This window comes from Acanthisitta chloris, unplaced genomic scaffold (genome assembly GCF_000695815.1).
Source record: "Acanthisitta chloris isolate BGI_N310 unplaced genomic scaffold, ASM69581v1 scaffold7097, whole genome shotgun sequence".
Lineage (NCBI taxonomy): Eukaryota > Metazoa > Chordata > Aves > Passeriformes > Acanthisittidae > Acanthisitta > Acanthisitta chloris.
The window spans coordinates 8,467-31,487 of record NW_008684202.1 but is presented as its reverse complement, the minus strand read 5'-3'; the positions used below and the strand labels follow the sequence as shown (position 1 = coordinate 31,487).

At 51.8% G+C, this 23,021-nt stretch overlaps 1 protein-coding gene across 1 annotated transcript; it reads right to left on the bottom strand.

Annotated features, from left to right (window-relative positions):
- Positions 1–227: 227 nt before the first annotated feature.
- Positions 228–21,757, bottom strand: ALPK3 (alpha-kinase 3; the record flags this gene model as incomplete). The annotated part of the gene is made up of 13 exons (XM_009079240.1): positions 228–549; positions 720–768; positions 968–1,185; positions 1,426–1,514; positions 1,820–2,094; positions 2,214–2,249; positions 2,440–2,567; positions 3,647–3,794; positions 4,689–6,531; positions 9,645–10,650; positions 11,853–11,970; positions 18,419–18,540; positions 21,719–21,757. Coding segments are annotated over 13 exons (4,393 nt in total), but the record flags the coding sequence as incomplete, so codon positions are not given.
- Between the last annotated feature and the right edge of the window lie 1,264 nt (positions 21,758–23,021).

Below are 23,021 nucleotides of genomic sequence, written 5' to 3'. Positions count from 1 at the left end.
GCAGCAGTAGCTCTTGCAGAGAGGTATTGGAGAGGGGCCCACGCTGCCCACGGCTCACAGCCCCCCAGGACCCCAGCTGAGCCACCTACACTAGCACACACCACACTGCGAGCACCGTGGGCCGGTGGGAGGGGAGCAGAGGCAGTGACTCTTGCCCAGGGTCTCCCCTTCCCAGCCTGGTCGTGTGCTGGTGCTGGCAGCTCAGGTTGGGGTCCCAGCGGCCCCAGCTACTGCGGGTGGCCAGCCCTGCTGCTCTCTCCTGACCTGGGTTTGGAGGCTGCCAGGGTTTCTCCTGCTTCTGTGGCTCTCCGGGAGCTCTTGGGGCTCACAGAAGCCTTGCGGGTGCCCTGGGGACTGGCCAGCATCTTCTTCTGGAGCTGGGGGCTGGACTGGGCAGATTTCCTGCCCATGCAGGGGCTCTTGGAACCCTTGGGCTTGGCTGGCTCCAGCGTCTTTAGGCCCAGGATGCTGCAGTAACGGTTGCACCGGTGAGCAGCTGGGAATTGCTCCAGCAGGGAGGGGAAGCAGCTCTCCTTCAGCCCCTGGTACCTGCCAACACAGCCACCCTCAGCCCCTGCTTTGCACCAGAAGATATTCCACTGGAGCAGGGAGCCAAGGACAGAGCCCAACCACACTCAGCACCACAGCCCTTTACCAGATGAGCAGCAGAGCTGGGGACAGCCAGGGCCACCCTGCCCCAGCAACTCAGGGTCACTCACCCTTTCAGGTTGGTAGCGATCCGCACGTTGGTCAACTTCCAGCCCACTCCTGCAAGGAGAGTGAGGACAACTCATCTTGCACAGAGAAGGATGGACACCAGCACCAAGGGCAGGTCATTGTCCTGGTTGCTGGGCTCCATGGCATGTAGGGAGAGAGGCAGGAGGGTAAGGCTGGGGCTTCTCTTCCTACTTTCCCGGCCCAGAAGGTGGTTGAAGGGCCATAGGAATCAGAAGGGAGATCCCTTTACCTTCCATATCAGTCACAAGGATGTTTCCATTTGTCCACTGGTAGACCCAATGCTGGAAGGTGCAGCATTTGAGCACGATCTCCGAGGTGCCTCGTGCCACCAAGCTGCCATCTCTGTCAGTGACACAGTACTGCTCACAGGGCCCACCCAGGTCCTCCTCCATTGTGGCGTATGGGATGTTGTTGGCTGGTCGGTAAATCAGGTACAGAGGAATTATCCTGTGTGGGAGCACATGGACAGGGTCAGCACGGTGAGCTCTCCCACTGCAGCAAGTAGAGGCTCACACCATGGTCTGCAACCTTGGCTTTTGCCTCCCCCACAGTATCCCTTCCGTCTGAGGGTGGGAGAAGAGCACGTAGCCCTTTGGGACGTCGCCAGCACCGTGGGGAACCCTCCCACCATCCCCTGGGATACTCTGCCAGGGTGCCAAGCCAGTGGAGCAGCAGCACCTTACTTACTCGGGCACCGCTCCAAAATCAGGGACAGCTCGTGCCTCAGCAGCAAATATCTTGCAGTACTCACGGCTGGAGTTCTGGACTTTACATTCCTGGAGATGCAAACAGAAGGGTCAGGGACCTGCCCCGTCTCACACCAACACCTCCCTGGGACCACTGCCAGTTGTTTGCTTCCCTGTTCTGGTGGTCAAAGGACAAGGAAAAGCTCCAAGCAGCTCCCTGTTGCTCAGAGAGCAGAGCTGAAGCCAAGGATGACAAGGACATGTCCAGCCCACTGGAACATGTCTCCAAAAGTGGAAGGGAATAGTAAAAGTGGGCACAGAACTGGGGACCAACCCACACACAGACAAGGAGGGTCAGGGAGGAGAGGTGGATAGTGCCTTATAATGATGCCCACCTGGATGGTGATATCGTAGTTCTTCTCGATGAGGCTGTTCTCGTTCTTGGTCCCAAAGACAATGAAATTGTGCACTTTGATGACGCAGGTGTGGCCAGACTCAAAGATGGGCTCCAGGCCATAGATGGCTCTGGCACGACAGGCTTTGCGCAGGAAACCAGCACCCACTTCCGTGTCCTCGCTCACCACGCGCCCGAAGAGCTTATCCCCCCAGTAGCCTGCGTCAGCCAAACCCTTTGCAAACACCATGGGCGTCATCTCAATCTCCTCTCCAACTGGCAGAGAGAAGAGCTGGTGAGGGGGGACAACGTGGGCACATTCTGCACCCACCATGGAGCTGCCTGGCCCCAGCACAGCAAGGGGCAGCAGTCACAGCTCAGCACGTGGCCCTTACCTTCAACCTCTTCTCGCAAGATTAATCCTGACAACACTAGGGGAGACAGAAAGCAAAGAGGTGTCAAGGTCCTGCCACGATCCCACCCTGTCCCAGCTAGGGATGGCAGACAGGATGGTGGGCATTGCTCATCAATCAGCACATGGAGGCAGAGATGGTGTCACAGGGTGCATGAGGCTCCCCCACCACAGCCAGCAGCTGGGACAGGCTGCTGAGGGCTCCTCACCTTCTGGGCTGAGCAGAAAATCGGTGGTGTCAGTGCCATGCTCGTTGCTGATCGTGCAGCGGTAGACGCCGCAGTCCTTTCGAGACGCCTGCACAATAGCCAGGGCTGCCTGGCCCTCGTCACCAGAGCTGGAAGAAACTAGAGCGTGACCTCAGCCCCGTGTGGTGTGTGGGGGCACATGGGAGCCCCGTGACAGACACTGTGGGTGGGCACTGTGCTGCCCTCGGGGAGCTGGGAGAGGGCTACAAAGGAAGGCAGACCAAGGGCATCCCAGCTGCTCCCCTGGCATGTCATGGCATCAGGAGTTCTACCCTGTGGTTCATACTCATGGGCATGCTCATCCTCCAGGCAAGCCCTGCAAAACCTGCCCGGGATTACAGACTAGGTAAAGGTATCTTCTGCTGGGAGTGGCTGGGCCAGAGCTGTGCTTGGGCTAACAGACCTGTGTCTGGGTGGGCTTCACAAAGGGAAGAGGTGAGACCCTCGTCCTGAGACCCATTGGCTGAGCAGGCTCTGCCCTGGTCCACTACAAGGCAATGGCCACTGTTGGTGCCTCTGCCCCAGCTCAAAGATCTGCCACAGGAATCCATTTCTGCCTCAGAATCACTTCTTTCTTCCTGCTCACTATAAAGGGAGCTTAAGGGACACTCAGAGGCATCAGGCAAGTTCTAACCAATGTGGATGATGTTGCCACACAAATCCCCTGGGCTTCAGAACAAGTTGTACCCAAAGGAGCATCCAGGGTACAACCAGCCACACAGCTGTCCACATATGCTATCCCTGCACAAGGGCAGTGCCAAGGGATAGAGAGGGCATAGCCTGAGCTGCTTTTTCCCCAGTGGTGGTTGCATGGAAGACCCTCCTAGCACCTCCTTCACATGGATCACTTGGGGTCCCAGTTTTGCAGCTCACACCCAGCTCTCAAGCTCTGTAATGGGCACAGCATCTTTCCTGCCCACCCCAAGGTTTGGGCACTCAAAGCAAAGACTCCAGATGGAACATCAATAGGACAAATTCAGCAGTAATTCACCATCTGGGCAATCCATCCCTCCATGGGCACTAAGCTGAAGCTCACAGCATACCATGCCATGCATTGAGCTTCCCATAAAGCCCTAAGTGGAGAGACACCTTCACCCCACTCAAGGCAAGGAGCTGGATTTAGCAGGCTACACATAAGGACTACAATGACATGGAGCTGGCAGGTTACCTCCTTTGGGCTTCTGCTACGGGGACCTCGTCCTTGTACCACATCAGCTTAGAATCACTCAATATATTGAAGAACTGGCACCAAAGTTTCAGGTTTCCTGATGCATCGGAAAATTGTTCTGCCCTGATCTTACGGACCACCTGTGGAGCTAAGAACAGGGTGCAAAGAGAGGGATGGTGAGACACAGAGTGCTGGCTGCAGCTCTGGGGACAGGCCAGCCTGCCCCGATGCTGCTGCTCAAGGCTTTGGTGTTGGGTATCACATATGTCAGAACCTCCCTGGGATAACACTGCCTTCCCAGGGAAGGTCTCAGTGCTCCACTTGGACAAATAAGTTGGGATACAAGGGGTACAAATTCATTCAACAGTGCAGCACTGCAATACCCAGTGGGGTTTGGCCAGAGGGAATGCAGGAAACACTGGGGAATGTTGGAGGAAACATTCATCTGCTGAGGCAGGGATTTATCAAGGTTACCCTTGCTTTGCAAGAGTGCTGATTCCTGTGAGGGCATTACCTTGCTCCTTCAGCCTCAGGACTATGCCTTTCCTAATCCAATGCCATGAGGGACCAAATTAGCATTGACCATGGATGTGAAAGAGCACTGTGCACCGCACTGATGCCCACTGACTCACAGAGTCATGGTTTGGGCTGGAAGGGACCTTAAGACCATCTCATTCCACCCCTTTTTCTATGAGCAGGAACACTTTCCACTGGACCAGGTTGCTCAGAATCCCCAACCCACATGAGGCTTGGTGAGGACCATGACACAGAGATCAGCAGCAAGAGGATTCTACAACTCCTTGGGCCAGGGAAGTCCAGGCTGTGGAGACAGCCAGTCTCAGTGCTGCTGACTCTTGCATTCCTCCACTCTCCCTGCACTGGGGCAGAAGTCTTGAAGGAGACTTTTGGCTTTCACACAGCCAAAGGGTGAGGCTGAAAACCCTGCAAACGCACAAAACTGGCATGGCCCCAGCTGACTACCACTGACTCCCTTTGTAGACAAGAAGGGAACACATTTCATGAGGATTACCTCTTCCCTCACCTTTAAATGGGTTATTTTCTTTCTGGGACTCTGCTGGCTGTGCTTCTGGCTTAGCATCTCCAGAGACCTCGTGGTCACCACTGCTGTCACCTGAGGGCTCCTCATACAGCTTGGGAACCTCCAACGTGGCCATCTTCCTCGTGAGGGTGGGAGAGTACTGCTGTGTGGGAGAGGATGGAGCCAGGGCAGGAGAATGCAAGAGGGACACGTTCTTCCTGGATTGCCGTGGCGAAACAGTTGGACTTCTCACGTGCCCTGGGTTCTCTGGTGTTGCCTCCTCTTCCCCCCCTCCCTGTTTGGGTTTTGGCAGGTATATTTTGCGCCGGGCTCCCAAAGCAAGCTCTTCTGGTGTGGCACAAGGCAGCACTGCCAGAGAGTCACCAGGGCTCCCTTCAGAGCTCACTGGAGGCACATCAGGAGGATTAGGAGGCTGCCCCACTGCTGCTGCTGGTACACTGCCCACCACGATGGAGGGCACGGAGAGCTGGGACGGCCCCTCCGCCTCGGGAGCCACCCAGGTGCGTCTCCTTGGGGGCTCAGGCCTGCAAGCCAGCATCTCCTTGCTGGTAACAAACTCCTCGTTGATCATGCCTGTGATCCTCCTGGATGTCCTGGGGGTCAGAGGCAAGTTCTCTGCTGTCTGGAAGAGCTGGTTGTTTTGTACCTTTTCCAAAACTCTCCTCGAGGTGCGAGGGCTCAGGCCAGCAATGCCTATCTCTGGGACCATGCCTTGCCCTGCATCTGGCTGCTCCTTGTCCTCAGGGACAGTGTCTTCTTTCATGGCATCCTTACTGCTATCTGACATTTTCAGAAGTAGAAGCAGGTAGTTCTTTAAGGAGGAAACCAGGTTTTTGTGCTGCATTTTCTCCTCCAAAGACATCTCCTGAGGTCTCTCAGGGCCAGGCAGAACCTGTGGTACCTGTGGCTGAACCTCAGCACCTCCTTCAAAAGTCCCTGAAGGTGTTGCTGTTTCCTGGTGAGGAGCTGTGGCTGTCTGCTCTCCTGCTCCCTTCCCCTGAGGTCCCACGGGCACTGGTTTGGTGTTCTCCTCCCCTAACGTGCCGGCTGAGAACGTCTCTCGGGGGGTAGATTCAGCTGTCTTTGTGATTTCCATTTTTCCACTCACAGGAGGCAGCAGCTGGGCTGCAGATGGGACCTCTCCTGCTGTAGCCTCCATCCCTGGGGTGCTGTGAGCTGCCAGCAGTGCCTCCTGAGCCACTGACACCCCTGCTGCAGGAGCAGGGAGCAGCGTTTCCTTGACAAGTGGAACTGAAGCAGGAGCTGCTGTTCCAGTGTCCTGATGTCCCAAAGAGGTCCCTCCTGCCTCTCTGTGTGCAGCCCCAGGACGTGGCTCTGCTGCACCTCTCCCTCCTCTACCCACACCAGGGTGGTTCCCAGACAGCTCTGCTTCTGCCTCTTTGCTCTTCCCATCCTTTACTGTCTGCTGTGGGATATGCTCAAGAGGAGCATTTTCTTCACGTTCTGGAGGACTCACATTTTTTAGCAATGTCTCTTCCCCACCTTGACTTTTGCCCTGTTGATTTAACAGTCCTTGCTGAGTCTCTCTGCCCTCAAGAGCACGGGAATGTCCTTCTGCCTGTTTCCCGGGGAGTGGGTGTTCCTTGCCGGATTGTTCATGGTCTGGAGGAGGTGCTGGTGGCTTTGGTGGCTCTCGAGGCCTCAGCCGAGGATTTGTCCTTTTCACAACCCCCTTGGTCTCCTGGCAGACAGGCACCTCTTTCCTGACTTCCTCTAACTTACTGGTTTGCTGCCCAGTCTCTGTGATGGGACTGGACACCGGATGTTTTAGGTCACTAGCAGACTGTCCCACTGTTGCTGCAACCTAGTAAAAAACAAAGATGGAAAATTAGCTTCATTTTACTGCCTGGGTCTGCTGAGTCATGCTGGTGGTCCAACTGTCCCCCATGGTATAGCCCAGCTCCTGTTTAATCATCAGTATTAGCCTGATAGTACTGGCTCTCACTCACCCAAGGTCTCCTGGCTTTGTCACCATCCCACGCGAGTGGGTTTTACCAGTCAGGTTGCACAAAATGTTTTTTCCTTTAATCACCTCCAACTCTTCTGCCTTTCAACACCTTTACTGTACACAAAGAGGCAGATGATCTGCCCCTCTAAACCATTCAGTGGCTTTTAATCCAATTTCCTCTGACTTGGCACCTTCCCAAGGAGCAAAACTTTCCCATCTTCACCAGCTGTTGCCAAGACCTTGTATAATTCCCTTGCTGTTTTTAAAGACTCGGTGCTCCCCTATCCCCACCCTGAGATGGGGTGATCAGCATGTCACACACTATCTAGACTGAGGCTGCCCAAATGATTTATAGTGAAACTGTACACCGTGACGTTATCAGCACGATCAAACCATTCTGCTTCTCTGACATTGGGGAAGCTCAAACCACAGCTGCACACCAGCAGACGTGTCAGCAAGTAATGCCTGCTCTGATGGCTGTGCTTTATCCCAAGGAGATCTGCTGAAATCCCCCAGCCAAGGGGCACCATCTATTTTTGTGGGGGAGGCAGTGGTACCGCTGATACATACTCTGCCCATCTGATGCTCCACAAGCAACACCAGGGGGACAGGGCACACACACAACACACACACAGCCCCTTCCATCCTGGAAGCATCCACACTGCTAAGGATTTCCTCCTGAGGTGTCTGATTTGAGCTTTAAGCCTCCCAAATGAAGGCCATGGGAAAGGAGGACTGTGGCACTTAGACCTTCCATTTCGTGCTGCTTTGGGAAAAGCAGCTTGGGAAAAAGAGGAAAGGTATTGCCAGTCTCTTGGCAAGCCCTTCCCCAAGCAATTCAGAGAATCCCAGAATGGTTTATGCTGGGAAGGATCTTCAAAGATCTAATCCAACCCCCTGCCATGGGCAGGGAGATCTTGCACCAAGACTAGGTTGCTCCAAGTCCCATCCAACCTGGCCTGGAACACTTCCAGGGATGGGGCACACGGAGAGGGATTGGGGATGGACACAGCCTAACCCAAACGTGGGGCCAGCCCTGGTCCCTCCTCTCAGTGCCCAGGGATGCTCGAGGTGGGCCAGGGCTGGTGGTTCACAGGTGGATGCACAGCAGTGGCTCTACACAATGGTGCTGCTCAATGGGGAAATCTCTCTGGCTCAATAGGACTTGGGGAAAATTTGCTTATCACCAGCACATGAACTAAAGCTCCGTCTAAAAAGCTTTCTGGGAGTTTTTCAGCAAAGCATCTGGCCTCAAGTAATTGCAAATCACTCAAAACTGGGGCCACATAGAAGAAAATAGAATAAAAGCATCCGTTTAACATTTAGGCAAGAGGGATCAGCAAGCAAATCCACTTTCTTCTCTGCTCTTGTGCAGGAGGATGTTCAGAGCCTAGCTATGCACTGACATTTTGCTGCAGATAAATCCATTTCAAAAGGGAAGTAGTGAGCATGAGGCCCTGCTAGGTCCCAGGGCCATGAAAACACTTAATGTGACGACCCTGTCTTGTTTAAGGGAAAGAACAAAAAAAGAAAAAGACAAGCAACCCGTGTCCTGGGGAGTGAAAATATCCTCAAACACGCCTGGAGTCGGATTTAAAGGGTTTTAAAACAGCTTATTTGGCTTCACAAAAGCTTGAGCACTTTCCCCCAGCAGCACCACCGAACTGAAGCATTCAAATTCAAATCAGAAGCATTCCCTTTTGTCTCCTCAAAAGCACACCAGCTGACAAGTCACCGGATTCCCTCTGTGAGTGGCTTTTTGAAGAGGAAAATACCTTGATGCATGTCAAAGGCTCAGAGATGACAGCCCAAGCCTGGCTGCTGCACACCAACATTTTCCACCCTCTTTTAAGAGCAGAGAGGGGGAAAACAAACGGCTTTGCCACAGGGTGACCTGCACAGCAGTAATTCCTGCAGCAATGTGTGATGCTGGTGTCAGGCTGGAGATGAGCTCAAGGTGCTGCACTTTGGCCAGGCCAGAACTAACAGAGCAGGTTCTTACCAGCAAAGCTGCTCCTACCTATGGCTAAGGAAATCTAATAGAGGAAGAAAGGATTTTTTTTCCCACTGGAGCACACACAGTCCCACTTTCTGTATCGTGGCTATATCCACATCCTGAGCTATGTGCATCACCTAGTGCATAGCCTTGTCTGCACCAAAAGTATGTCCCTACCATAGCCCAAACTCCAAATCCTGACAGCACCTGCAAACTGACTCAGAGAATCTTTTACCACAGAAGGGGTCATTAAAGGAAAAAAAGGGGGAAAAAATAGTCTGGTAGCTTCCAGTCTAATATTTTCATGGAAAATACTTCAGGTTAAGTGCCAAAAATAGAAGTTGACTAAAAGATGCGCTGAGGGTCAGGAGCAGGTGCTGTGCCCTGGCTCTGCATCACCACCACAATGAGTCTCCCAACAGAGTCTTTCCAACAGGGAAGAGCCAAAAAAGTAGCCCAGACCTACTGTATACACGTTGCACTGTAAACAAACCTCCAGACCCTGCGGCTCACATGGCACACTGCGCTCATTTGCATGGGGGCTCATTAAGGGCTGCAGCTCCTGCTGGAACTGAACAGATGCCAATCAAGCCTGTCTACGCACAGGGCCCCCACCCCCAGCCACAAATAGCCATTCAGTGCTCCCTGCTGAAGTGGTCTGAAGACATTTCGATGAGGTCAGGCTGCCGATAAAAGCGGAGAGCTCACAGCACCACCGGGACCAGCTGCTCGGCCGGATGGCCCTGGCTAGCATCTCTCACCACCTCAGCTGACATTTGCTTGGAGATGGGGTGGAAGTGCTGCTGCCTGGGCACACAAAGTCCAGAAAACCCTTTTCCTTGGTGTTTTCACCAGTGGAGACCTGCAGAGCCTCAGCAACAGATCCCGTCCACCAGCCTCCCAGGGCTGGTGCTGCAATACCAGCTATGTTCTTGTTGCCAACCCTGCATTGGCTGCTCTCTCTCCTAGTTACCTCTTTGTTTCCCTCCGACTTCTGGGCTTGGTGGTGGCCTCTCTGTCCCTCGGACCTCACAGGTCCTGTCTCTGACACCTTGGAGGACAAAGGAGCATCCTGTGTCTGCCTGCTGGCAGCAGCCTCTCTCCCAGCCTCATCCTTGGGTCCCACCTCATCCTTCCCCGCTGTTGGCTTCACTTGCTTATCAAAATACATGTCCTTTAAAGAGAAGTACACATCATCATTGCTTTTAGTGTCCTGGTTCACAGCTTTCTCAGGCTCTTTGAGTTTTGGACTGGTTTCCACTTCTTGCTCGTTCGCCGCCCTCAGACGTGCGTTCCTGCGTAAGGGAACAGGAGGAGCAAACCTGGGGTTTGAGGAAGGATTGGGCCTGTCTCGTCCACTTTCCTCTCGCTTGGAAACTTCCTGTGGTGCTGCTGGAGGAGCCTCCACCTTCTTTTTCTTTTTAGCTGCAGAGTCTTTTGTCCCAGGCTTAGTTGCCAGGTCCTCCACTGTCTCGTAGATGTACGTGAGAAAGCTGTTCCCATTCTCCTCCCCACTTTCCAAAGTGGCATCTCCATTGGTGGTCACCTCTGCTTTCAGAGGTGCTACCAGGCTGTTTGAAAAGCCTGTCACTGCACTGACTGGCTGCTCCTTCTGCTCACTGATATCCTCGTGCAATCTGGACTCATTATCAGCAACATGCACTTTTGCTGCCTCTTCCTTCTCCCATGAAGAGTCTCCCGACTGGACATTCTGATCCCTGGCCAACCTCCGCTTCCTTTGAAGCCTTTCGGGGCTCATTCCTTGCAACTTCTCCACCTCCACATTTTCTTTCCCTCGTTTCTTGCCCTGATCTATCTCTTGAAGTTTTTCTTCTGCTTTTCTCTTGATTTTGTCAAACCACTTCTGATGGATTTTGAACTCCGTCATGGTTCCCACTTCCAGCACGCCGGAGCAGGACACAATGCCTTTGGTATTTCTAGCTGAGGCCTGGTAAATGCCTGCGTCTTCTTCTCGGCACCTGGAAACCAAAAGCTGTGCATGAGACCTACCCATCCTCCCCAGGCACCACCTCTGGGCACACAGGCATGCACCTCTCACACTTCTTGCTCCAGAGAGGCCACAAAGTGATGACATGGCCCATGAGGTGCCTGCAGGAGGTCTGGAGGCCTGGGCTGGCCTCCCTCCCCAGCTCTGCCCGCTCTCAGCACTAGCAGGCAAGGAATTTGGATGATAAATCAGTGCTCACTCCCCCCTGGGCTGTAGCTCTGGTAGGAGAGGGCTGTGATGGAGGAGGAACAGGCAGCACCAGGCTTCCCAGCTGTTCTTGGCCACATTTCTCTGCAGGATCTTCTCCTCTTAGCTCTTCACAGCCTACATGACATTCCTGTTCTTCCTCCACCCTGCTGCCTTATCAAAACCTTCCCACCCCACGTCACAGCACCAGCACAGGCACATGTGTGCCATCCCTGCTGTTACTCCTCAGGGACACCTGCCCCACGGAGATCCCTATTCCTGCAGGAGAAACCTGTAGCACACCTGGGGCAGCAGAAGAGCCCAGGCTAGAAGCACGAGGATGACAGGACTATCAGCAACACTGGTATTTTGCATTTTCAGTCAGTGACATCCCAAACCCAGGACTCGAGATGTGACAGGTCTCTGCCTACTGGGGACATGGTGCGCCTGACTCTCCAGAATCACCAGTTCACATTGGAATTTAAAAGCAGGTGGTAGTCAGGACTGAATCAAGGAAGCCCTTGGCTCTATTAGTCAGTGCCAAGCAGCCCTTTCCATGGGGACAGCTAGGCAAGGCCATCCTGGGACAAGGCTGAAGTCCTTTCCCTGCTTAGGACACTCCTATGAACTGTTTCTGTCCTTGTCCTGCCGTCCTGGACCATCATCCTGGAGGCAGACAATGCTTTCCCTGTGCTCACCTTCATCCAAATCTAATGTTCAGCACTGGAAGGCTCCAGAGAGAGATTTCTCCTGACCTTCCTCTTGTTTCCAGGATGCAATAATAGATCCCATAGTGGTATGATCAGGGAGTCACCACAGTGATGAGCTGGAGGGGAAGGGACAGCCAGGAACTCGCAGTGGGGAGCAGAAGGAGCCAAGACAAGTGCAGGAGGGACATCCCTGCTGACAGCCAGCTCCTCCAGCTGCTGAGAACACACTCAGAGCTCCCATCCCCAAATCCAGCCACTTTTCAGCTGCTTTACTCACTTATACAGCTGCAGGGTGTGACGATTTCCATGACGGAATATCTCGTACTTGGGTAAGCCACAGTAACGATCCATCTCCTCATCATCCTTGTACCACGTCACCTCCGGCTGCGGATACCCTGGGGAGGAGACGGAGGGCACATCAGAGTGTGAAACATTCCAGCCAGGAGCACAGCCAGCCTGGTATCAGCAGCAAAACAAAACGCTCCGCAGACCAGGACAGGTGCTATTCTGGGCTCACCACATTCCTAAATCACACAGCAGAAACAGTGGAAACTTGACAGGCTTATCTCAGACTTTTATCACTCCTAGGAATAGGGCTATTTTTGAGGAAAAAATCCCAGCACTTCATTCCTGAAGAGAGGCGAGTGGATCACACGCTCGTCTCCTGTGACACTGGCTGGGAGCAGAAGGTGAGCATACCATCACTTTTATGTGAAGAGGGATGTTTTGATGAAACTAAGGCTATGGTTGGAGAACAGGCACTTGCCCCTCCATGGAGCTCTCAGCATTTCGCACAGTGTCATAGCCTGTAAGCTGATCTGAAACTTTCCATTGAACAGAAACAACCTTGATTGCATCACAGCCAGCTCAGTGTCCTACAAATGTCACTTGACAACAGATGTCACCTGCCTTTTCAGTAGAATGACATCATGATGTGTGTGACTGGCTAGCTAGCAGGTCGGGCACACAGCCACATTCCCCACCACTGACAGTGGTGGTGGAGCAGTACAGAGTCCCACATGGACCACCGCTAGCCACAGCCCCCATTGCTCACCGGCAGCAGCTCTTGCTCAGAAAAAAGACCCATTTTCATGCAAGAGCTTCTCAAGCCAGTGGCCAGCACTAGGTCCTGCACTTCATTCAGGTTCCCAGCACAGCCAAACTGACCCCCCAGAGCACGGGATGGAAGTTTCAGTGATCACGTCATGCCTCAGCTATAGTTGATATGTTCAGCAGTTGCTAAAAGCCCCAAGGCAGACGTGTGAAGATTATCTTCTGCAAATGTCTCTGCTGGTTTTCCATGCTGCCAAAGGGAAGGAGTCCGGCACACTGCTCACCTCCACCAGTCCCCAAGGCTCACCCCACCAGCCCCAGCACCCCAGAATGACACAGGGAGTCAGCTTCCATGGACATCCCTGGAATGGGGCCAACGAGGGCTCTCCAGGAATATCACAAAGTGTTCAGAGTCGATGGCTCTGAAGTAGAGAAAGGGCACGGACAGGGCATTCCCTACCTATTCTGGATACTTTCCAGTTGCCAACCCACAGGTTTCAAGGCTGACCAAGCCCTGAGTCTCCTCCTTGCACCAGCCAGAGATGTTGGCAGCCCATAGCAATGCCTGAGCCCAGCTTACTGCTGCTCCCAGTGAGCACCCTGGTCCAAAATGCCTGTGGCCAGGAAAGAAGCATGTGCCAAATCTCCTCCTCATGTACTACTTGGTCCCCCCTCCCCAGTCTGCTCTTCTCGTACACTCCCTGTCCTTGTTGCAGAGGCTTCCCCATCTCCTCTAGCCCCTCAAGGGATTTAGCCCACTAGAACCAGACAGGGCTGGGGAAATACTCTCAGAAGGGCTTTCCTTTCCTGCTGTCCTCCAGGAGCAGCAGTGATGCCCATAGCACATACACCCCCACAGACCAGATTTTACTGTTATATTCCTCCCTCACCGAGGTCTCTTACCCTGAACTGCCCTAGCATCCCTCTCTCCCCACCTTGCTCCCATCCTTTGCTGCCACATTCCTCTCCCACTGCTGCCATTGGCAGCTTTGGCTTTCCATTAGGTGTTGCCTTCTTCTTCCTCTTCTGTAGGAAGCCAAGTCATGGCTTTCATCCAAAATCCTTCCTGAAAGGCTCTCTATTCTCCTCTTCCAGCCCCCTCTCCCCACAACCTGCTCCTTGCTGCTGCTCTGACCCCCCAAACCAGTTTCTAGACACATGCAAATTCCTCAGGTGCTTGTGGCTGAAGCAAATGAGCCTTAAACCAGGAACTGGAGAAAGCCATGAGAATATCCTGGTGATGGGATCATCAAGGATTGACACTGTTGCTTGTATTTTCTGTAACATATGAGCTACTGGCTGTACTTGGCAGCAGGACCCTGGGCTGAACAAGCCTGTGCTGGATTCTTTCTGCTCCAGGGATAAGGAACAAAACAATTTCCATGCACAGCTCACACTTTGCCCAGAGCTATCCGACCCTTCCCAAGGGCTGTTCTGCAGGCGGTTGGGAGGTCCCCACGGCCCATCCTGCAGGGAGCTGGCAGGTAGATTTTCCTAATACCCTGTGAACAGCAATCCCAGCCCTTCATTCCAGGAACTGCCAGTGTATCATTTCCGAGAAGCCTTGTCATGTCCCCCTGTGGCCTCCACAGCTGATTTCCATCCCAGCTGACATCTGCCGGAAAGAGCTGCGATTTCCATAGCTCTGCAGTGCCTCGAGGAAAGGCTTTTCCTTCTGCTAAGCCTAAACTCCCTCTGACCTGTAGCACTTGTGTCCTTGAGGCTACCTGCTCCCTACGAGGAGCTACCGCTGTGCCAGACCAGGGAGGGAGGGACTAGCCCCTGCTCCAAAGGAAGCTGCAGGAAAGTGCTGGCTGGAAACCTGCAGGCAGAGGGATGCTGAAAGGCTTCCCACCTCCCACGCAGGGACAGTGGCCCCAGCTGTCTATGCAAACACCATCCATCCCTCCCCAGGGGCTTGTAACCAGAGCCAAGCAGGGGATGGAGAGATGCCTGTGCCGGGATGAGGCTCCCTGGCACGGGGAGAGGAGCTGCTGCTGACTCTGCAGGCATCTTTGGGCTGCTGAGTGAATAAATTCCCCTAGTCTGGCCGGGAAGAGGGGGCAGGCATCAGTCCCAGCACATCCCCTGCAGTCACGGCATCCACAGCTTGTCAGGCTGCAGGTGGGACAGGGAGGAACCAAGGACTTCATGGATGGGCAGTGCCACGCTGCAGGGCACCAGATGCCCACCCTTAGCAGGAGAACCCCTGAGCAGCCACTCAAAAATCAGCACTCATCCTTCCAAAGCCTGTCACTGCTGCAGAGCCCTGTGCAGCTGGTGCTGAGGGATTTGCCAGCAGCTGGTCCCTCCAGCCCCCTGGGAGAGCCCCACAGCTGCAGACAGAGCGGTGCCGGGCACTCCCGGGAGGAGCTGCACATCTTTGGTCCCACAAAGCTTTTTGGGAAGTGTGTTTTCCAGCAGCATTGCTCCAGCATGATGATCCGGATGACTTTCCTGTGCAAAGTTGTGGGTTTTTTTCGTGGAGATTGCCAGGTTTAGATCAAACATTCTCTTTGTGAAAGCTGTTCGAGTCTGAGAAGTCTTCAAAGCTTTGGTGACCTTATCCAAAACAGTTTTTAAAATATCTATTCAGGATCCCTGGGAGAAACTGCTGAAAGTAACTCTCCTTTCTTTTGATTGTTTTGGGGCAGGGAAGGGGAAGGTGTGAGTCTTCTGAAACTTGGGAAGGTGATAAGAGTTTACACCACTACCCAATCTCCTGAGCTTTCTGTTTCTGCTTCACACAAGCTGCATGGAGTGGGGGCTTCAGGCGGTTTGGGGAGTAAGATCTCATCCTTTCTGGCTCCATGGATTTAAACCTCTCCATCACCCTGAGACAAGGAGGCTTCCAGCAATGACAGGAGGGGCAGTTACTATAAGCAGCAGCTTCCCATGCTGCCAGCCTGCAAGCAGCACTCATTCTCCATCCTTCCTTCATCCTGGCTGCCCCAAACCCAAACCCCCTCATCTTCCAGCAGCCTAGTCTCCTCTCTTGTACTCACTACCTCATGCCTGAACCCCTCTCATAGCACCTGCATTTCTTCAGGCTCCTTCACCCAAGCACTTCCATCCACCAAACACTTTCCTCAGAGGGCCACCATGGATGCAACAAGTTGAACTCCTTTATCCTTATTAAAATCCACTAAGCATGCCACTGTCTACTCACCTTACCACAAGTCTCTTCCCCAAGCCATGGGCAGAGAAAAATCCCTTTCCCCTCTGTACACTGCAATAAAACCACAGAGGCAGTGTTGGGACCAAGCTCCTGAGCTGATAATTTAGGAAGCCAGGACAGAGGGGTTGAACTTGCCTAAGGAGGGTTGAAACAACACTGCAGAGGCAGCTGCACAACTGTGGTGCTGACATGCAGTGGTCTTGGCTAGATCCAGGCCCCTTCATCCAAGCTCCCACCCCATTTCATCAGCTGACACCTCTCCTTCCCAGCCAACAACGGCTGGAAAGCTGCAAAATCCTTGTAGCAGCACCTCCACCAAAGGCCACTCTAAAGAGAGAAGCCCAATATCTACTCCCTGGGAAGGATCTGTGATTACCCTTGAGGTCCCAAAGCCCAGACAGACCCACCAAGGAAAACACAGAGACACAGGGTAAAACTGCACAGTAAATGGAAATGTTCTTGTTCTCTTTTCACACCTCTCGGAGAACAAAGGATGAACCAGTTTTGTCTAAAAAAAGAAAACATGTCATAACTAATGCAGGGTTTGACCCAAAACAATCAAATCAGACAGAGCAAGGACACCAGCAGCAGGCAGAATAAGGCAACAGGAGGAAAGGAGGGTTTATGCCACCACCCAAGAGCATCAGGAATCTGCCTCTGCCTGACTTGCTCTCTCCTTGCCTGCACCACTCAGCATATTTTGGAGACTTGCATTTGCTGCCTTCCTAGGACATGCCCAGCAAGTTCTACTCCAAGTATTTCCAGATGTGGGATTGGCCTGCAACTCTCAGTATTGGTCAAGAAGCAGCAAAAACATACTAAGGTGTTACTGTAGGTCATGTATCCATATTTGTGGCTTGAGCATCAAAACAGGAGCAGCTGACTGTCTGACCTTTGCCTCCACCACAGTGTCCCTGGACTGCAGCCACAGTGGTGGGACTGAACTGGTGTCATGCTGGTCACTGGCCAGGGATGCCACCACCACTTCCTTTCTCCCAACAATGTCTCCCAGTTGGAGCCAAACATCATGGCAGGGTGAGATACCTCAACTGCTGACCAGACTCTGCACTCAGAGTTTATTTTCCACCTCTTGCCTCTCTTTCCCAAAGAGACCTCGAGTTCCTAAATCAGTCCAAGGGATCACAAGCAGGACATGCCCATATGCTGTAGGTGGTCTAGGCTGATTTTAAGGGCATTCGCATGAAAATTCTTGATTTTGTAGGTTCCCTAATTAAAGCCATAAAGACATCCCCCAATCTAGCTTACCAGGTACAAAAGTATCATGATACATGCTGAAGAGACTTACTGATCATTTCCTTCAACTGACTAGAAAATGAGGTCAGTATCAGGTCAAGTTTTCCACCTATTGGAACACACCAGGAAGAGATGGAGTTTATCAGCCTCAAGGTGCAGCTGGTGAAGATTTAGCCAGTGAGAGAAGCCAGGACTGTCACTCTAGATTTCCCAACATACCCAAACAATCCCTGACCTCTGACACTTGCAGAACAGCGAGTTCCATGGTACTGCACAACAGGTCAAGATTCTGCTTCCAAAAACCTTTAAATGGGAAAAGCCCTTCTAATGAATCCCTGAACAGCACAGTTTGGAGGCATCTCCCCAGCAGCCCACTCTGGCCCTAGGAGCAGCAGGAAGGGATCTGCTGAAGCCTCAAAAAACATCAGTGTGTCTGTTGTACCCCTGAAGTTCACCAAGTCAGAGCTGCAGAACAAGGGAATCCATAAAAGAAGAGCCAAGAACTCAAAGCTGGCAGCTCTCAGGGCTCAGCCTGCCATCCTGGTGCACAGCTTATTTCTAGTAACTAGATTTCCTTAGTTACCTCGGTCCTTGTACCTAAGAGGATCCTTGGACATACCCTTCTCCTTCCAAAGTGTACAAACTTGTTTAATGTCTCCTACTGAGTAACATGGCAGAATAATTAACATGACTGAGGTCAGGAAGGGTCACAGAGCTGTTAAACAGGTACATATCATGGAGAGAAGAGCGTTTAGAGGACAAAAGCTCATCAGCAAAGGACCTGCTTGCCTCTACAGCAGTGCACTGCCCAGTGCCTTGACACCAGCTCCCCTTGTTCCTCCTTCTCGTTTTGGTTTAACCCCCTCCTGCCTAAGGGGAGAGTTTAGCTCCATAGGCAGAAACCAGCATTTATTTGAGATGTGGACAAACACACAAGTTTATTGCTGATGCAAATGCAGCTGCTCTCTGCCCATCTACAGCCAGCAGAGTTGGCTCCAGTATAATAGCCTTAGTCTTCAAAACTGCACATCCCTGAGTTATGGAGTCCAAGACTAGAGAAGAAGCAGAGATTAGGACAATTAAATGTAGCTGGCCCAAGCAGTAACCAGCATACTCCACTTTCTGGACTGTTATTTGCCTTGTTGGAGATGTTAGCTTACACCTTTGCCTCTTTACACTCTCAGGTGTTTCCCCCCTCCCCTAAATTAAAGCTAAAATCATCATGCAGTCACCAAATCTCTGCTTGGCAGCCTGACAACAGTGGGTTTGTTATCCTTGTTATCACTTGCTGTAGAGTTTAGCCAGCACAAGTCCAGCAGGTGAGGCAGGACCAGGTTATTCACTGAAGACACTGTTACCTGTCACTATGCACGTGAATTTAGCATCAGAGTCCTCGGACACAGAACGGGATTTGATAGTGGTTTCAAATAGTGGCTGTGTTTCCTCCGTCAGCTGAGAAATGATTGCGCAGAAGGTGCTCCTGGAAGATTCAAGAAGCATTTCTTAGAGATCAAAGCACCAGAAAAAAAATCAAAGGGTCCATTTTCTGTCTCATCTCAGAAGCCTGTGTTTTTGCTGCACGTGCCCTCTTCCCTCCCAGCATCCCTACACTTGCTCACGAGTCCAGTCCAGTGTCAGGTCACCTGATTTCTCTCTCCTGAGATAACTGTCAATTTGGAGTGTCATTTGGGACACATTGGCTCAGCCCTTATGGCTATTGGGGTAAGGAATGCTAAGAACCTTTTTAGTTCTTGGTTCCAATAAGAGATCTCTTTGCTTAGGCAGCAGGCTCAGAGCTAGACCTAACAAAGTCAGCTTCACATTCCCTGTTTTGAACCGTCAGTGTTTCCAGCTGTTCTGGTCACTGGGATTTGTCTTTGTCTGTGAAGAATTCATAAGCCATTTCAGGCCAAGTGTGAACTGAACACCTCTCCCAGACACAGCAGCCCTCTGAGAGTTAAGAAGAGCTCGCTGAGGGACACCTGAGCCTGGCTGGCAGCTTTCTGAGCTCAGCAATTAGCTGGGAAAGCAACATCCATCCCTGCTTAACCCCTCACTGCTGCAGGAAGGCCCTTGCACTCCCTGCACCGTGATTCAGGCACTGACCTCAAAGCTTGTGCTGGGATACCCAAATAGCCACAACTATCCAAACTGTGCAATCTGTGAAGCTCAAAAGTGGACCTTGGACTCTCCAGGTATTTCAGCACTGTTCAATGAGAGCAGTAAACCACTGTGTCCATGCAGCACTGCCAGCCCTGCTGAAGCATCACCAAGGGAGGCCCCAGAGGACCTAGGCTCTCTTAAATAAAGGGAAATTATTTCATTCCATATCAGGTCTTCATTCAGATAATGCTCTGAGGCTCTTGGAAGGGAAAAACTGCTGATTTCATTTTTCCCTCTGCAATTAAAACACTAGGAGGGGAGACCCCAAAGTCTCAGAAGCAAAGATCTTGGGAGAAACAGCAAATATTGCAAGAGAACCAGTAGCTGGCAGCTCTATTTATATCATTTTCAGCAGTGAAAGACATTCCTTAAACAAGAGATCAGCTTCTAGAGGCATGCATGGGGTGGAACAAACCCCCAGCCCACTCCTGACAGCCCCACCATGAGCAGGAGGGCTTGGAGCACGTGGTGAGAGCTCCAGGAGGAGGACCCAGGCCTTAGAAGCAGCCCCTGGCTCACAGGCAGGATGCTGGTGCTGATGCTGCTCATGCTCTACCTGCTAAGGAAGCAAACTTGTTCAGGAAAAACCAAAAAAAAACCCACATTTAGCATGAACCAGCAAGGGCAGGTGCACTAACAGGGACTAAGCACGCATGGCTGAAGGTGTCAGGGTTGCTCCAGCCACAGCAACTGCCACACAACTGCCTGTTCCATCCACTCTGGAAACTTACCTGGAGGCTGCAGTGCTTTGATTTTCACTCTGGCTTCCTGCTAGAATGGGTTTGTAAGAGATGGAGGGAGATGAATCCCTGAGGAACCAGCTACTGGGATGCAGTGGGAGCTCACCCAGTTCCCAGGCACCTTGTCCTGGGTAAAGGTTGGGAGAGGGGCAGCTCAAGCTGTTGCAAATCTGACTCATCTACTGAAGGAGGGTTATAAGCACTGTCTGCCAAATCTGACTCATCTACTGAAGGAGGGGTTATAAGTACTGTCTGTATCCAAACATACATGTGGGATGGGGTAATAAAACCAGATTCCACAGTTCAGACTCTTCTCTGTGGAAATCAATACTCCCTGGGAGACTGGTCCTGGTCAGCAACTCTTCACACAACTCCAGGGCCAGGAAAGGGCTGATTCAAACCAAAGAAACCTTTCCTAACTCCAGGCCTAGGAGAAAAAACTCCCATTTCCATAGAGCAAGGCAGAAAATCCAGTACCAAGGCAGTTACTGGTGGGGTTCCCTTCAAGACAGATCCCCAGTCCCAGACCAGTAAATGCCTTTTAGATCCACATAAAGGAACTTCCCAAGCATCAACGAACATACCCCAGCAGGAGAGCAACTGGATCAGCATCTTAAAAACCAAGTGATGCACACACACATAGTGACACTCTGGACCCAGTTTAATCCCAGCACCATGCCACCAGTACCAGCAGGCAGCACCAGGAGTAAGTCTGGTCCATCCAGTGCAAATCCCACAACCAGGTGAAATACAGCAAAGGCTACTGAATGGTTTAGGAAAGCAGCATGGCCAGACACTGGGGGCTCCACAGGCTGAGCAGAAGAATGGGAGGACACTTGGCAGGAAGCCTGGAAGGCCTATGAAACCTTTCAAAAGAAGCATTGTGTGGGTCACAGGGCTTTGGAGGCTGCAGCACTGTGGGGCTCTCAGCTGACTCACTCCAGCTGCACAGAGGCTTGTCCAATTCCAATGGCTTTCTAAACCAGTAATGCAGAGTATTCGAGGGATGCGACACAAAGCACCAGTGCTTTTCCTCCAGGCCTTCCTGGAGCTGCATCTGCAGGACAGAAAAAGCCCTGGAGCCCAGGAAGGAACCCTGGCAATTCAGTAGCCTTTTCACATTAAAGAGGGATTTCCATACAAAAGCCTGCTGGAAAGGGAGATTTGAGAAGTGTATTCCTCTTCATGGTGATTTTCTTCCCCTGATTTTTTGGTTAGCAATCCCACAGCTGTTGGGGGTGTTCTGGAAAGGCCTTTCCCTCCACAGTTATTCCTCTACCTGCTGCTGCAACTAACCAGCAATGCCAACTGATTTCCAAATCAGGTTTTTTGCCCAAGGCAAAGTACAGCTGTGCAAGTACATTTCAGGGCAGAGTCCAAGTGAATGAGGCTCTTCATAACAGTGGTGGGGGGAAGAAAATTCCTTCTTTGAAAGTCTCAGGGCAGGCAGATCCAATTTTTACTATCTCTGTATGGAAGTCTCACTTTAATATCAAGAAGTAGCTGAACACCCATCCTTTGGCTAAGAAAGAGAATATTTTCTGCACCTTAACACAGGAGTTACAATGAGCATTCACTTTTCTGTCTGCAGTTCAAGCAAGTATTAGGGACCCAATCATGCAGGATGAGGCTGTTAGATCACTTCAGGACTCTCGACTGATTAATTAGTTAATACCAAAGCATTACAGGTTAATCATGTGCAGGCAGATTCAGAAAAGTGTTTGGTCAGAGCAGTTTAATGCAACGTCGTTTTACCTTCCTAAACTGGAGGGAGAGAATCTGCTGCTTGATAAGCTAAGCAAAAAACAGCATAAAAACCATTAGAGAGAGAAGCATGGAAAGGAGCTGAAATAAACAAACCGTTACAGAGACATATTAATGATGAGTCGTTTTGCAGAGGTCAGAGATCCTATTAAAAGAAGGTACAGCTGCCTTAGGCTGCCTGCCAGGACCAGCAAGCCACATTGTCAATTGAAATCAAGGGCTGGAAAAATGAAATGGTCGTTAACCGCAGAGAATCAGTGTCAGGACGTTTATTCAAGTAGGTTTCCAAGAAGCAGCACCTTGAGCCTTCCATGCACCATCTGCAGCACTGTGCTCAAAGCAGGCAGCTCCCCATGGAGATGTCTGGACACACAGCCCGTGGTGAGCCCACTTCTCTGAGGGCAAGCAGGTGGCCTGAGTGGGCACCCTCTGTGCTGCCAAGGACAGCTCTCTGGGCAAGCTGAAAATGCCCTGGTCACTACACACAGCTTTTGCAGCTTGCCAACCAAGTCTGGCAAAACACTAAAATAAAATAACACAAGTAGACTTTACAAGGATCATAGAATCAACCAGGTTAGAAGATACCTCCAAGATTATCAAGTCCAATCCTACCACGGTTACTAGACCATGGCACTAAGTGCCACATCCAGTCTTGTCTTAAAAACCTCCAGGGATGGATCTACAGCTTTAGGTTTCTTTGCAGGAACACATAACATTAACTGGTTCAGGAAACAAAACCAAACACCCAAGTCCTGCACAAAGGACACACAAATGAGCTACTTACCAGTGGCCACCAGCTCTCTAGAAGGAAAGTCTTCAAGGACTCACATCCTAGCCACAAGGCCACATTGCTGGATTGTGGCAGCAGCCCCTTGAAGGCTGTAGGAAACAACCTCTGTGCATTGCCCTACACCAGTCAGCAGCAGTTCCTCAGGCCCTGAACTCACCCACATGACAATCAAAAGCCTAAAACTTACCAGACCACCAGCTAGTCAAGAGCATGTAAGTGATGTACTCACACAGAGATACATGTCAGTTCTGCCTGTGCAACAGCCTCACCACAAAGCCTCAGAAGTGACTGCAGCACAGACATCCTCTCTGGGATGTACAGTCTGTACATGTAGACAGATTAAACCTTCTCAGCTCCTGCTCTGAAGACCAGTGAACCACCAAACCTTGGTGCTTTATGATGGTGCTACAGAAGACAGCAGGAAGAACCACCTGAAGGTCCATCTGAAGGTCCATCGCTTCAGATCCCCTACCCAAATGACCACATCCAGGCTCTGGGTGAGCC